The sequence below is a fragment of the Thalassophryne amazonica genome, chromosome 17, assembly GCF_902500255.1.
Source record: "Thalassophryne amazonica chromosome 17, fThaAma1.1, whole genome shotgun sequence".
Classification (NCBI taxonomy): domain Eukaryota; kingdom Metazoa; phylum Chordata; class Actinopteri; order Batrachoidiformes; family Batrachoididae; genus Thalassophryne; species Thalassophryne amazonica.
The window spans coordinates 33213834-33230522 of record NC_047119.1 but is presented as its reverse complement, the minus strand read 5'-3'; the positions used below and the strand labels follow the sequence as shown (position 1 = coordinate 33230522).

General features: G+C 40.4%; 1 protein-coding gene and 1 long non-coding RNA gene across 2 annotated transcripts in view; one reads left to right on the top strand and one right to left on the bottom strand.

Annotated features, from left to right (window-relative positions):
• The window catches only part of LOC117529379, an 883736-nt gene extending 879383 nt beyond the window's left edge, over positions 1-4353 (bottom strand). Inside the window, exon 1 of the long non-coding RNA XR_004566001.1 lies at positions 4269-4353. This is a non-coding gene — a long non-coding RNA (uncharacterized LOC117529379). The remainder of the gene's footprint in view (positions 1-4268) is intronic.
• Positions 4354-7995: 3642 nt separating this feature from the next.
• The window catches only part of sh2d3ca (SH2 domain containing 3Ca), a 189492-nt gene continuing 180798 nt past the window's right edge, over positions 7996-16689 (top strand). The window contains exon 1 of the mRNA XM_034192003.1: positions 7996-8150. Coding sequence (XP_034047894.1) covers positions 8132-8150 — 19 coding nt within the window. The 5' untranslated portion in view covers positions 7996-8131. The remainder of the gene's footprint in view (positions 8151-16689) is intronic.

Genomic DNA, 16689 nt, shown 5'->3' with positions numbered 1-16689 from the left:
CTGCTCACATTGTAGTATGAATTCTATTGCAACAACAGTTGTCTGCAGTCCTCTAGTGGTTAAAATCTGAAAGTACATGATTGACATCGACACACAACTCGCACAACACAATTGACACAACTCACCATGTGTTTCTGCTCTTTAACTGGCAGAGTGTACTAGTGTGGTAATGGCACAACCGTTGAGCTTGCAGAGAAAATTATGTGCATGTGCAAACCTCACATTTAGCAGCTGTGTGGTCATGAGAATTCTAAACTGGTATAAGTTTGACCTCTGAAGATGCTGCAGATATGCAGAATTTGAAGGGCAATGAGAGCGAGATGAAAGCATACAGCGGTTTGAAAGCTGAATATAAAAAATACATTAAAATGGACTTTGAAGGACTATTTGGATCTTAAATAGATCAGATGAGTCATGGAAAGGAAAATAAAGTGCTCTCTTCAGTGAGGACGGTGTTGACTCCTCATGATTCAATTCCACACCCCCTGTGAGAGGTATTACCATGAGACCTGTACCTGCATCTGAGTCACCTTCAGCTGGCTGAACTGCTTGGCTCATTAAAGAGTTGGACACACAAACACCTGTATCCCTTATTATGAGGATGGCCTCTTGACATCCAAACTAAACCACAAAGGAGGTGACAGCAAAGGACATCAGCGGGCAAACAACAGACTGCAGGATAATTAATTTTGTGTGGAGTTCAGTTTGGTTTCCCACAACCTCCACCAGTGTGGGAAATGTATGGTTCATGGTTGGAGGTCGTATAGAGCCTATGATAATATTTTCTATTTTTAAAAGGCCTGAGACTCAGATGTGGAGTAGCTCTTGCATTGTGAGGGAAGGTCAGCTATGACATATTGGTCATGTGGCACAGGTTCCTCTTTGTTGAGGACCCCATTGGTTGGAGAGGGTTATTTGGCTGAAGAAGATAAGAGGTGGGAATGGACTGGTTGTGCAGATAGATGCCATGAAGGACCCAATGGGGTTCCATGTTGTGGTAGAGACAGCAATACCTGGCACGTGCACATGCTGCCAGACTAAACCTTAATAAGACCTGTAGTAGAATTTTTGCCTTTTTTTTTTTAGATCCCCTCTCATGACCATAAGTATGTACATCCTATAGGCCCGTTGATGCTTTTGCCTGGATTCCATAAAGTCTACAACTACACCTGGACAGCATGCCAGACCATCGTAGGTTAGAACCCCAGCCAAGGCTGGTACCTGTTTACAGCTGGGTGGACTGGGACAGTACAGATGAAATGTCCTGTTCAAGAACACAGTACGATCAGGACTCAAACTCAGGCAGTTCAGCTATCCCATTAACTCTCATGACTGTTAGACCTTCTAAAGAATGAATGAATGACACTTCCTTGCACTCCTGATTGTGTTCTTGCAGTTGATGGAGCCATTTTTGTTATCATGCATGGACTTTGAGTAAGTGCCAAACCTACCTGACGTGGACCGGAACAGAGTTTGGTGCAGTAAAAATATTAGTTATTCCAGTCCAGTATCCAAAGTCTACTGAGTACTGGGCTGCTTCCTCAGGTCTACTGGGAGGCACTGGTCACCGCAAACCAGAGCTCTTGTAAAGTTAGATTGCTGTCAGGTTGTGCATGATTACTAAATAATTCAACACAAACTTGTCCAGTGAACACCTGAGAGAGTTACAGTGTTACCGGATACACTGGGGGGGGGGGTGATTCAGTGACTCTTCCAATGACACTGAGATTTAAGTAGCAATTAAATCATCCACTGGAGTGATGTTGACTTAGATGCATTTTACATCTGATGCAAGGGCCTGAGAATTTTTCCAGCCCAGTCTCTCATGATGCCTTCATGAATTGGCGTGAGATCGTGTTGGAATTTTCTTCTTAATCCTACCGCTGACAAATCAGTGATAGTGAAGTTGTTGTTTTCACTGGAGTGTGTCTGTGGACAAGATAACTCAAGAAGAGCTTGACAGAATTCTTACAAACTTGGTGAGAATATTCCTTGGATAGATATTTAGAGGTGATTAGATTTTGGAGTAGTTTGGTCAAAGGCCAGTCAAGGTAAAGGAAAATGTGGTCAGAAAAAAAAAAACTTTTTTTGGTATTTGTTAACAACCAAGAAAACTAGATGGGTGGTCTAAAGCATATATTGATAAGTAAACTATCTGTGATTGATTGTTATGAATGACTTCATGATGAAATCACACAGAAGTTGCATGCATGTTGACGTTATACAGTAGTGTTCAGAATAATAGTAGTGCTATGTGACTAAAAAGATTAATCCAGGTTTTGAGTATATTTCTTATTGTTACATGGGAAACAAGGTACCAGTAGATTCAGTAGATTCTCACAAATCCAACAAGACCAAGCATTCATGATATACACACTCTTAAGGCTATGAAATTGGGCTATTAGTAAAAAAAAAAAAGTAGAAAAGGGGGTTTTCACAATAATAGTAGTGTGGCATTCAGTCAGTGAGTTCGTCAGTTTTGTGGAACAAACAGGTGTGAATCAGGTGTCCCCTATTTAAGGATGAAGCCAGCACCTGTTGAACATGCTTTTCTCTTTGAAAGCCTGAGGAAAATGGGACATTCAAGACATTGTTCAGAAGAACAGCGTAGTTTGATTAAAAAGTTTATTGGAGAGGGGAAAACTTATACGCAGGTGCAAAAAAATTATAGGCTATTCATCTACAATGATCTCCAATGCTTTAAAATGGACCAAAAAAAAAAAAAAAACAGACACGTGGAAGTAAATGGAAAACAACCATCAAAATGGATAGAAGAATAACCAGAATGGCAAAGGCTCATCCATTGATCAGCTCCAGGATGATCAAAGACAGTCTGGAGTTACCTGTAAGTGCTGTGACAGTTAGAAGACGTCTGTGTGAAGCTAATTTATTTGCAAGAATCCCCCGCAAAGTCCCTCTGTTAAATAAAAGACGTGCAGAAGAGGTTACAATTTGCCAAAGAACACATCAACTGGCCTAAAGAGAAATGGAGGAATATTTTGTGGACTGATGAGAGTAAAATTGTTCTTTTTGGGTCAAAGGGCTGCAGACAGTTTGTGAGACGACCCCCAAACTCTGAATTCAAGCCACAGTTCACAGTGAAGACAGTGAGGCATGGTGGTGCAAGCATCATGATATGGGCATGTTTCTCCTACTATGGTGTTGGGCCTATATATCGCATACCAGGTATCATGGATCAGTTTGGATATGTCAAAATACTTGAAGAGGTCATGTTGCCTTATGCTGAAGAGGACATGCCCTTGAAATGGGTGTTTCAACAAGACAATGACCCCAAGCACACTAGTAAACAAGCAAAATCTTGGTTCCAAACCAACAAAATTAATGCCTCGCAGATGTGAAGAAATCATGAAAAACTGTGGTTATACAACTAAATACTAGTTTAGTGATTCACAGGATTGCTAAAAAAGTAGTTTGAACAGTTTGAGTTTGTAGCGTCAACAGCAGATGCTACTATTATTGTGAACACCCCCTTTTTTACTTTTTTTTTACTAATAGCCCAATTTCATAGCCTTAAGAGTGTGCATATCATGAATGCTTGGTCTTGTTGGATTTGTGAGAATCTACTGAATCTACTGGTACCTTGTTTCCCATGTAACAATAAGAAATATACTCAAAACCTGGATTAATCTTTTTAGTCACATAGCACTACTATTATTCTGAACACTACTGTACATAGTCACTTGTGCCGGATATGTTTTTATTTATTTATTTATTTGTATTTTTCTCAGTGACCTCAATGTGTTTCATGTGGACAACATTATGTCAATGAAAATAAATTTCACTGAGGTGACTATGGGCTCTTTACTAGGTTAGAGGTCAAAGTTGGAATAAGGTTCAGAGTTAATAATGTTGACTGTCCTACAAGACAGTGTACTGTTGCCATACCAATTTAGTGTATTTTCATTTGGAACCTATAGGTTTGCAATTTTCATATCACAGTTCATCATCAACAGATCACAATCAATGGCTTAACAGTGTATTTGTGTGTACCAACACTTTTAAACTGTCTTTAATGTTTTAAAATGAGCATGTTTTATTGCAGTACTTGCATGTGTACTGTAGAATCATAACACTTTGATTCCAAACAGGCAGGCAGTTTCTTTATAATCTAAATTTAAAATGTCTTTGGCTCCCCTACAGTTTGGACAGAGGATGATGGGCTATTGTGAGATAAAGGAAATGTCTGTCCTCGGTCTTCCCTGTGGCCTCCTCCTTGTGCCTTGAAGACCTCCCTATAGGGAGACAACCATGGGGCATCCTCAACAGATGCTGAACCATCTCAGCTGGCTCCTTTCAATGCAAAGGGGCAGTGGCTCTACTCTGAATCCCTCCCGGATATTTAAACTTCTCACCCTGCCCCTGGATTTGACTGGATGCCCGAGTGAGGAACATTAACATCTCCTTTGGATTTATAGTTTTATATTTAGTTAGTTTTCTATCACTGTAACATACTCTGCTTCATAGTCACTGTAAAAACAATGAATTATTCTTAAAGTACATGAGTCTGGAACCTGGTTGCGCTGACTTTTCCTCCCCGTCAGGATGCGGCATTGTAAACATGCTCTTCTGATATAATTTTCTTTAACATTCTTTCTTTATGACATTCACAATGAGCTGAGGCCCTCCTATATCAGTTGGCAAAGACATACACTCCCTTGAGTACTCTCCTACTTCACATAGGACTCATTCGCTGCATTTTTTAATTCTGAACGTTGGAGATTGATCGCACACTAATATGCGTGTATGGCATCTGCAAACACCAACCTTTAAGTAGGCATCAACTCAAAGTCAGTTCTTGTGGCATTAGGTTATATAAGGAGTTGCGATGACTGATGACCTGAAATGCTTCGTGTTGGTTTATCAGCCGTTATTGAGCTCAAACATCCATGTGTGCACAGTAACTGGTGCCACACAGAACAAAACGCAATGGGTGCACAAGAAATTAGATGCCAAAAATCTATTTAGCGTGTGTGTGTGTGTGTGTGTGTGCGCTTGATTTGAGCCAGGTTTACACATCACAGTGGAAAAATATTTAGTTTTATTCATGTAATCAAACCAGACAATATACTGAAAAAAACAGCAAAAAGGTGAAAGAGGCTGAGTTGTTGCCTTCAGGGCATCTTTGGATGAAAAATGGAAGTAAATGAAAGCACATTAAGCCCTTGTTATTCTTTCAGGTTGTGAGATGATAAATTTGTAAAGGTTATGGCACCTCTGCTTTCTGCAGCTGATATTAACTTTAATAAATGGAAATTATAGAGGTACTGCATTGTTTCTTCTTGGTGTATAACACGTGCTTTTTTTTTCTTTTCCACTCCATCAAAGGGAGGCATTTCACACCTACATATAACAGTGTTGTACATTTCGCTGCAGTGCTGCCAGGAAGACAAAATGGGTTTCAGCAAGAGCTGCACACCACACGTCAACAGGAAGTGAAATATGAGAAGATGAGCAGCTCAAAGTGAATGCTGAGTACATAAGTTAAAAATATCTCAGAAACAACAAATCAAATCATTTTGGACTACTCGTGCATTTAGACATTTCAGAAATAAGCTAGCATGTTGCGTGTGGGGCTCCATGGGTTCTAGATAGGGTAGTGTTTATAAAATAGCTGACATTTTTTCAAGGGTGGTAATAAATTATGCGAAGTTTCTGTAATGATTGAAATGACAGGAAATTAAAATGAGAAAGGTTTGTGAATAATTGTACTTATTTGGCACATTTAGTTGATGTCATGTTTTACAAATGACAAGGTTGAGATATTTCTCTTGTTCAGAGCTTAAGTAATGGTGATTAATGGTGATATCAACATTCATTGTTCACTGTTTTTTTTACCCAATATCCCTAATTTCTTCAAAAATAATAGTCTCACCAACTTTCCATTTCTGCCGCGTTCATCCTTGACCCAAGATACATAAGTGTACCAAATGGCAAATGTCAGCTCTCCCCAGTTTCTTCGTGATCTTCGTGATCAATGGTACGTACATACATGCATGCATGTGCACAGAAGCCACTTTGGTTTTAATATATAGATGATTTACCGCCTCCTGCTGGAATGGAATGTGAGTCCAGAATTTAATTATCAACGTCTGTTGTTCACTGTTTTTTTTATCTAATATCCTTAATTTCTCCAAAAATATTAGTACTATCAACCTTTCATTTTTGCGGCGTTCATCCTTGACCCAAAACACATAAGCATACCAAACAGCAAATGTCAGCTCTCCGCAGTTTCCCCATGATATAAGGTACATACACACATATACGCAGAGACCACTTTGCTATTAATCAGTGGTAGGCACAGTTACGCTAACTGCTAATTAGCTAAGCTAACTTTTTTGTTAGTGGATTAGCTTTTCGGCTAACTTCAAAAACCATCAGCAGACTAATTAGCTTCCCATAAATTTAGTTCTGATAACTTTTAGACTGCTAAAGGTTTTGAAATACTTTAACAGTCTTTTCAGTCTTCATGAATTTCATGTAGTTTAATTGTTCTGAGTTAATGCATAATTTGGTTTATAATTAAAAGGAAAATCATACCAGGTCCTACTTCCACATCATATTCTGTTATTTCAATATGATCATTGACAGTTAAAATGAAGGGTTGAATCTACGATCATTTAAATATGCCCTAATTTTGAGATTTGTTCTTCCAGGAGATGTTGAAAATGTATCAGTAGATGAAAATTTAATTTGGTTTCTGGGGCCACCACAAGGCCCGAGACCCCGGTTCCTTGGGGGGGCAGACCCCATGCGAATTTTCCTCGGATTTCACAATTTTCATTTCACAGCTCTGGATTTTTTTTATTTAGTTATTTCAGCTTAAGCAAATTATTTGAGAAGTCTTGTGGCATTAACTCAGTTGACAGTTGAAATAACTTTTAAAAAAATCTATGCAAATTGTAACATCAGTTTTTCTCATTGAGACAGGAGTTCCTTTTTTAGAGTGTAGTGTGTAATAGAAAAGAAAAAAGAAATGAGTCCCGTCCCAGCAGGTCCTCCTGAGGCCCATTGGGGCTGGTGCTTATTCTCGTATTTTGTAGCATGAAACAAATGGGAGTATGCAGCTCCACCTGGAGATGGGATGCCAGCTGCACAGGTTACTCCCCCAGTCAGTGTCGATACCCACTTACATCTGGGTAGACTGAGACGATGCAAACGAAGCGTCTTGTTTCTGAGGCCAATTCACCTGGTGAGTGAGGATGAGCACAATGAGCACGAATTCTGCATCGATTAAATTTGTTTTGCCTAAAGCAAAAACACGAACCTCAAAACATGTATAAATAGAGCCTAGGCTGAAAAATGCAAAGCTTCCCCTATTAGACTAGCATGCACAAGTGCGCACAGATGAGCGCATTCACTTTTGTTATTTGCACCATGTGGCCAGTGGACACAAAACTGGCAACTGCATCGGTCAGAAACGAGCAATTTCACTTGTGCTATGCTGCACGCTACTTCATAACTTTCTTGGTGGATGTAATAAGTATCCAGTGCAACTCTTAGGCTTGTGCAAAAAAAAAAAAAAAAAAAAGTGAATTTAAATGTTTATCCAAAAAGTGCACAGTTACCACATTAATTACCTTTAATCAGCTTCACTTTTCTCTTTAAAAGTCAGCACACGTTTCTCTTTGATCGCATTTTGGAGCTTCTAGCAACCAAATGCACATTTGATTGATTGCAGTTATACAGCGCTGCTTTATGCAATAGCACGAAACATTAAAGAATCAGAGTCCAAACTTGAGATTAAAATATTCTTGTTGCTGGAATAGTTGGATGATCTTTGGAACCTTCTTTTTATTTGGACATAAGTTACTAAACAGCACTTCAATGCTGAGTATCTGATCAACACCTTCTCATCATCTGGAATACGTTTACATTTTGTCTCGTCAGCCGCTTGACTTCTCATCTTTTCATTTCCTCTCCCCAGCTTCACACAGGAAGTGTGAAGGTCTGCCCTGCCTTTTGCTACTGCAGCCTCATGCCTCACAAAGACACCTGACCCACACAGGAGAAGTTTGTTTGAGCTTTCTTCGCATCAGCGAGGAGTAATCTTCTCAACCTGACTTTCCAATTTTATCTTCTCGCCACCTGCAGATGACCTTGCGACCACAACATGAGTATACGGAAACTGAGTGAGTACTCTGTGCCAGCCTGTGTGTACTGAATGTCTGCAGTCACCAGCAAACATTGAAAGATGAAGAGTTTTTTAGTGGACAAACTGCATATGTCAAATTTTGCAGTTTAGCATTTGTGTATTTTGATAAATGTAGGTGCAGTCATTGCGTGGAAATGTTTCCACAAATTCAAATTACTGGCTGCATAATTAGTAAAAAAAAAAAAAAAGAAGCACATTAGTGAGATTCATGCAGCCACATATATGCAAATGACAGCTTCACTTCATAAAAAAGGGCAAATTACATAGGTGATTCATTGGTTTCTTGCTTCTGTCTCATTTGCATAAGTTCATTAGAGATCAAAACATGACAAAAACAAATCATTGTATCTGGATTAATTTACCTTGTTGATGTTATTCTCTTCCTGCAAAATGCTCACGTCTCTTTCCAGCTCATTGCTGATTTTTAGGAAAATCGTTCAAATGATGATGAAACCTGGCGAGAACATTCATATTGGGTACTCTTCAAAGTTAGCTAATGAGTCAATCATAAATCACACTTTTACATATTTTTTTATGTTTTTTGACTAAAAAAGTGAAAGATGAATAAATCAGCATTTATATAAATGTGTAAATAGTCAGTGATTAAACAGTGAAATTGTCTCAAAGGCTTCAGATGAAGTCACTGGTGGAATGTAACAAAGTACAGATACTGCGTTACAGTACATTTTTTACGTATCTGTACTTGATTTAAGTAGAATCAGTAGTGCATACTATCGACATTTACTGTTACATTTTGCAGCAGGTATTTGACTTTGTACTCTACTACATTTCTTCTGTTTTACTTTTCTAGTCTACATCATTTTGCCGAACGTATGCTAACTGTTTTCACAGCTTGTAAACAAATCCACTGCATTTTGCAGTAAGTTAGTGTTTGTTATATAGCATAGCATAAGAAGGAGCAATCCTGCATACTGTAATACTGCTTTAAGGGATTTGAGTTCTGTGTTTGGGAATGGTTATGTGTCTGTCAGACAAGTTTTTTGTTTTGTTTTTGTAAACTGAAGTATAAAATGTTGTACAGTGTTTAAAAGATGTATTCCATTTCCTTTCAAGATGTATAACCAGTGTTCTTTGTTTGATTTTGCTTAATGATATTTAATTCTCCAAATCACCTTTTAAATCAAATCAAATTAATTTTATTTATACGAGGTCTGTCCGTAAAGTATAGGTCCTTTTTGTTTTTTTCAAAAACTATATGGATTTCATTCATATGTTTTTACGTCAGATATGCTTGAACCCTTGTGCGCATGCGTGAGTTTTTCCACGCCTGTCGGTGACGTCATTCGCCTGTGAGCACTCCTTGTGGGAGGAGTCGTCCAGCCCCTCGTCGGAATTCCTTTGTCTGAGAAGTTGCTGAGAGACTGGCGCTTTGTTTGATCAAAATTTTTTCTAAACCTGTGAGACACATCGAAGTGGACATGGTTCGAAAAATTAAGCTGGTCTTCAGTGAAAATTTTAACAGCTGATGAGAGATTTTGAGGTGATACTGTCGCTTTAAGGACTTTTCACGGTGCGAGATGTCGCGCAGCGCTCTCAGGCAGCGTCATCAGCCTGTTTCAAGCTTAAAACCTCCACATTTCAGGCTCTATTGATCCAGGACGTCGTGAGAGAACAGAGAAGTTTCAGAAGAAGTCGGTTTCAGCATTTTATCCGGATATTCCACTGTTAAAGGAGATTTTTTTAATGAAAGACGTGCGGGCGGATTGCAGCGTCGGATTGCAGCGTCGGCTCACAGCCGCCGCGACGCTCCGCCACAGGAAAAACACCTCTGTTGGAAGCCTTGAGGACAAGTTGGAACATCTCCAGCTGATAAACAATTTCTCATATACTCACTCCACTGAAAGCCATCAAAAGCCGCCTGGATTTTACAAATGGTTATCAACACGTAGGTGTTTTTCCTGTGCCGCCGCGCCGCGTCGGCTGCGTCCCGACGCGCGGACCCGTCCGCACGTCTTTCATTAAAGAAATCTCCTTTAACAGTGGAATATCCGGATAAAATGCTGAAACCGACTTCTTCTGAAACTTCTCTGTTCTCTCACGACATCCTGGATCAATAGAGCCTGAAATGTGGAGGTTTTAAGCTTGAAACAGGCTGATGACGCTGCCTGAGAGCGCTGAGCGACATCTCGCACCGTGAAAAGTCCTTAAAGCGACAGAATCACCTCAAAATCTCTCATCAGCTGTTAAAATTTTCACTGAAAACCAGCTTAATTTTTCGAACCATGTCCACTTCGATGTCTCACAGGTTTAGAAAAAAATTTGATCAAACAAAGCGCCAGTCTCTCAGCAACTTCTCAGACAAAGGAATTCCGACGAGGGGCTGGACGACTCCTCCCACAAGGAGTGCTCACAGGCGAATGACGTCACCGACAGGCATGGAAAAACTCACGCATGCGCACGAGGGTGCAAGCATGTCTGATGTAAAAACATATGAATGAAATCCATATAGTTTTTGAAAAAAATAAAAAGGACCTATACTTTACGGACAGCCCTCGTATAGTGCCAAATCACAACAAACAGTTGCCCCAAGGTGCTTTATATTGTAAGGCAAAAGCCATACAATAATTACAGAAAAACCCCAACGGTCAAAACGACCCCCTATGAGCAAGCACTTGGCGACAGTGGGAAGGAAAAACTCCCTTTTAACAGGAAGAAACCTCTAGCAGAACCAGGCTCAGGGAGGGGCAGTCTTCTGCTGGGACTGGTTGGGGCTGAGGGGAGAGAATCAGGAAAAAGACATGCTGTGGAAGAGAGCAGAGATCAATCACTAATGATTAAATGCAGAGTGATGCATACAGAGCAAAAAGAGGTGAATAAAAAGAAACACTCAGTGCATCATGGGAACCCCCCAGCAGTCTAAGTCTATAGCAGCATAACTAAGGGATGGTTCAGGGTCACCTGATCCAACCCTAACTATAAGCTTTAGCAAAAAGGAAGGTTTTAAGCTTAAGGGAGACCTGCATTGAAATAAATGCAGTCAGATATTTGGACCAAAAAATGACTTATATTTACACATAAGATCCTTCTGAATGTAGTAAAGTAAATCTGCAAGCCCAGATCTGTCATTCAACGGAGAAATCTTCATTTGAAAATGACAAATTACAGCTAACATTTAGCCCTCCGCAAAACTGTCCCTCTCATCATGGACGCTGCCAAGACGTCAGTGAGAAGACCCTCTCCCAGCATGCATTGCGCGCGCCAACTGTAATTTGTGGATTTACGTCAGGTTTCATCTGCACCTTTTTCTTGTCTTATGTCTTTTTCTTGGAAGGATCTACTTTTTTTTAAACTTCATATTGTCTTGGGGTACACTTGGTGAGTACACATTTCTTTTATTTGCACTTGAAAATGATTTTGGAGGACTTTTTCATATGCCCGTTTGATTGAGTGGTGTTGCATTGAAAGTCTACTGTCTTTCGCCTCCGTTGTACCGTCGCGGGCTATGGAGGCGAGACCCGCAAAGAATTCAAGTCATTAAAAAGATATAAACCTCTCTCAGTGGCCACGGAGCTCTGCGGCTCCGATTACGAGATGTGTGTGCTGCGGATTTTGCCGCAAGTCTGTCCTTGCAAGCAACAGGTGTCACAGGCTGCTTCTCATTAAAACGCGAGCGCATGCACTCGTTAAGCGGAGCAGAGGCAGAGAGAGAGAGGAGTGGGGGGAAGAACGCCGCCCGCTGTCGATGTCGCCGCTGATGTGAGCATGCAGTGCTGTATCTCACATTCATTGCAGCTTACTTTTGGATGCTGAAACAAGGATGTGTATAACAGTAACTTTACTAACAGATAAAATCAATTTCAGTGCGGGATTGGACTGAAGGTGGGAGCGCGTCGTCTTCTCACCGACGTCATGGAAATGATCCGGATGTACAAACTGTTTTCACAGAGGACTAAATGTTAGCTGTAAATTTGTCATTTTTAAACGAATATTTCTCCGCTGAATTACAAATTTGGGCTTACAGATTTACTTTACTTCATTCACAAGGGTCTTATGTAATACATATCAGCTATTTATTTCTGAGATCTGACCACATTTATTTCAATGCAGGTCTCCTTTAATCTTAAAAGTAGAGATGGTGTCTGTCTCCCTAATCCGAATTGGGAGCTGGTTCCACAGGAGAGGAGCCTGAAAGCTGAAGGCTCTGCCTCCCCTTCTACTCTTACAAACCCTAGGAACTACAAGTAAGCCTGCAGTCTGAGAGCGAAGCGCTCTATTGGGGTGATATGGTACTATGAGGTCCCTAAGATAAGATGGGACCTGATTATTCAAAACCTTATAAGTAAGAAGAAGAATTTTAAATTCTATTCTGGAATTAACAGGGAGCCAATGAAGAGAAGCCAATATGGGTGAAATATGCTCTCTCCTTCTAGTCCCCGTCAATACTCTAGCTGCAGCATTTTGAATTAACTGAAGGCTTTTCAGGGAACTTTTAGGACAACCTGATAATAATGAATTACAGTAGTCCAGCCTAGAAGAAATAAATGCATGAATTAGCTTTTCAGCATCACTCTGAGACAAGACCTTTCTAATTTTAGAGATATTGCGCAAATGCAAAAAAGCAGTCCTACATATTTGCTTAATATGTGCATTGAAGGACATATCCTGATCCTAAATGACTCCAAGATTTCTCACAGTATTACTAGAGGTCAGGGTAATGCCATCCAGAGTAAGGATCTGGTTAGACACCATGTTTCTAAAGCCCCTTTTACACATAGACGGTAAACTCTCCCGGAAGCGTCCCGGCAGAGATGTTACCCCCTTCGGGCCGTTTCAGGGATCAAACGCCGTAGTTAACGCCGGTGCACGGGGGCGTGGTTTGGTTCCGGCTTCACCGGGAATCGTCGAAAAATTATTCAACATATCGAATAATTCCGGGAGCGCTCCCGGAGAAGTGGCCTGATGACGGAGACAACGCGAACAATGGCGTTTGATACTTTTTAATCGCCGTGTCATCCCGCCCCTTCCTGTAGTGCTCCAGTTTACACCGCCGTAATCGGCGGCCGGCGTTGTATCCCTAACCAACGGGGTGTAAAACGGCGATAGAGCCCACATTGGCGTCCTCAAAGGCGTTTTAACCTGCGACAGAGGCAGACAAAACGGCTGCACTAGCGGACAGTACGCTGTTGTAAACGCCACCTCCCGGTTAACGACGTTCCAAACGGCCGATAGGCGGCGGTCAGTATAAAAACGCTAGCGCGCTGCATGCAGGCCTCTCACTCGCGGCCAGCTCCAGATATTTTTGCAGAGAAGCTCCAGTATGCCTCCTAAAATAAAATTGGCAGCGGCAAGGACTTACCAAGAGGTCTGGTTCAGAAGCAGAGGGTAGCCCTGTGGTGGAAACGAGCAACACGTTGAGGAGGGGAAAAGGAGAGAAAAGAAAAGGCTGAGAGATGAGCTCCCTCCCCCTGCAGTGACAGGCATGTATTCCTGCTGCTTCAGCCTATAATACTCTGGGGGCGGTGCCTATATGCAAAAGTTCCTGGAGGAACGCAGGATTTGCCTGGATAAATCCAGCGGTACACAGGGCATTATCAGCGGCAGCAGAACACCGCCTTTCTCACGCGCGTCTTAACCTGTGATTGTAAAGGATAGAACTGGGTATTAACCCCTGTTGCCTTACATGTGCCGGATGCTCGTGGCTTCGTTGATCGTGTGGTAGAGTCGTGTCCCATCCTCAAAGAAGACCCGCAGTTTGGCAGGATACGGTGTCTGGAAGCGAATTTTCCTCACTTTTAACATTCGTTTCACCTCATTGTATTCCTTCCTCTTATTCAGGATGGCTGTAGGGTAGTCGTGATCAAAGTATATTCTCTGGTCGTCCAGGCGAATTTCCTTCTTTTCCCAGGCTCTGCGAAGGACTTCTTCTTTTGCTTTATATCCGTGAAATTTAATTACAATCGATCGAGGTCTGTCTGTAGCGGCGGGTTTCGTGGCCAGCGCTCTGTGTGCTCTTTCAATGTGTAGTTCAGTGGTCGGGGAAAATCCAGCTTTTCTCGGAGAAGAGTCTCAATAAAAGTTATCGAGTTTCCCTCTTTTTCTTCTGGTACATTGTACAGTCTGATATTCTCCCTTCTTGTTCTTCCCTCCTGGTTGATTAGTTTCTCTTCATGCTGCCGCTGAATCTTTAACATGTTTCTTATCACTTCCTCGACTGTTAGCAGCCTAGCTTCGGCACTGTCAATGCGCTCTTCCGCTTCTTCAATCCTCTGGTTTGTTTTGTTAATCTCGTCTTTTATATCGTCCAATTGCTGACCGTTCTCTTTTCGGAACTCCAGTATTTCTTGTAGAATCCGTTCCATATTCACCTTTGGTCTTTCGGTGCTTCTCTGTCGCCCGCCGTCTTTAGCATTAGTGCCTGCTTCTGTAGCTTGTCTTTCCTCCTCGTTTTCGTTGAACTCCGCTGCGTTTTTCTTACTTTTTGCCCTTATCTCCATTGTTACGCCGCTATCCAATTGTTTTGGTATGTTCTTGTGGTTATTCTCTAGTTAGCAGGGCGTTTTAGTGTTTTGGTCGCAGGAGACCGTGTTTTACGCTGCCATCTCGGTGGTGGCGGAAACTGGAACTCCCATAAGATCATTTGTAACCTTCACTAATGCTGTTTCTGTACTATGATGAATTCTGAAACCTGACTGAAACTCTTCAAATAGACCATTCCTCTGCAGATGATCAGTTAGCTGTTTTACAGCTACCCTTTCAAGAATTTTTGAGAGAAAAGGAAGGTTGGAGATTGGCCTATAATTAGCTAAGATAGCTGGGTCAAGTGATGGCTTTTTAAGTAATGGTTTAATTACTGCCACCTTAAAAGCCTGTGGTACATAGCCAACTAATAAAGATAGATTGATCATATTTAAGATCGAAGCATTAATTAATGGTAGGGCTTCCTTGAGCAGCCTGGTAGGAATGGGGTCTAATAGACATGTTGATGGTTTGGAGGAAGTGACTAATGAAAGTAACTCAGACAGAACAATCGGAGAGAAAGAGTCTAACCAAATACTAGCATTACTGAAAGCAGCCGAACATAAAGATATGTCTTTGGGAAGGTTATGAATATTTTTTTCTCTAATAGTTAAAATTTTATTAGCAAAGAAAGTCATGAAGTCATTACTAGTTAAAGTTAAAGGAATACTCGGCTCAGTAGAGCTCTGACTCTTTGTCAGCCTGGCTACAAAAGAAACCTGGGGTTGTTCTTATTTTCTTCAATTAGTGATGAATAGTAAGATGTCCTAGCTTTATGGAGGGCTTTTTTATAGAGCAACAGACTCTTTTTCCAGGCTAAATGAAGATCTTCTAAATTAGTGAGACGCCATTTCCTCTCCAGCTTATGGGTTATCTGCTTTAAGCTGCGAGTTTGTGGGTTATACCATGGAGTCAGGCACTTCTGATTTAAGGCTCTCTTTTTCAGAGGAGCTACAGCATCCAGAGTTGTGCTCAATGAGGATGTAAAGCTATTGATGAGATAATCTATCTCACTCACAGAGTTTAGGTAGCTACTCTGCACTCTTTTGGTATATGGCATTGAAGAACATAACAAAGAAGAAATCATATCCTTAAACCTAGTTACAGCGCTTTCAGAAAGACTTCTACTGTAATGAAACTTAAGGGGTTTTCAGGGAATACTGTTAAGTCTTCAATTTCTATGCCATATGTCAGAACAAGATCTAAAGTGTGGTTAAAGTGGTGGGTGGGCTCATTTACATTTTGAGCAAAGCCAACTGAGTCTAATAATAGATTAAATGCAGTGTTGAGGCTGTCATTCTCAGCATCTATGTGGATGTTAAAATCACCCACTATAATTATCTTAATTGAGCTAAGCACTAAGACAAAAGGTCTGAAAAATCACAAAGAAACTCACAGTAACGACCAGACTTACCATATTCAGAATTGTAAGTCATAATGTAAAGCAGATGGTAAGCATAATTACATTATCCTAAAACTATCTTAATTAAAATGCAACAGTCCATACAGCTTTTATTAGAATATGGACATTAATCAATATGCAAGTATTTTTACTTTTAATACTTAAAAGTACATTTAAAAGCAGGTAATATTTACTTTTACTTGAGTAGTGTGTCATTGCTGTATTTCTACTTTTACTAGAGTATTTCTTTGGTTATTTGTACTTTTACTTAAGTACTAAGACTCAGTACGTCCTCCACCACTGGAAGAAATGTATATCACACATTTCTGTTCACTAAATTTATTGTCTTTTATAGTGTCTCAATGACTAATACATTTTTTAATATGAAACTGGATGGTTTTATTTTGTTGTCCAGTTTTAATGAAAACTATAAATATAATTTATTGCTGTGCATAAAGTGTTTTTGTACCTGTCCTGTGAAGATAAAAATAAATGTTAATTTATGATGAAAAAGTGCTATGCTATATGGATGTTTACACATTATAATTGTAGGGGCACAAAGGGGTCTTTTAAGGATAACTAGTGGTAAAATCAGGTTTAAGATTAAAAAGAAAAAACATAGACCCAGTATTCACTT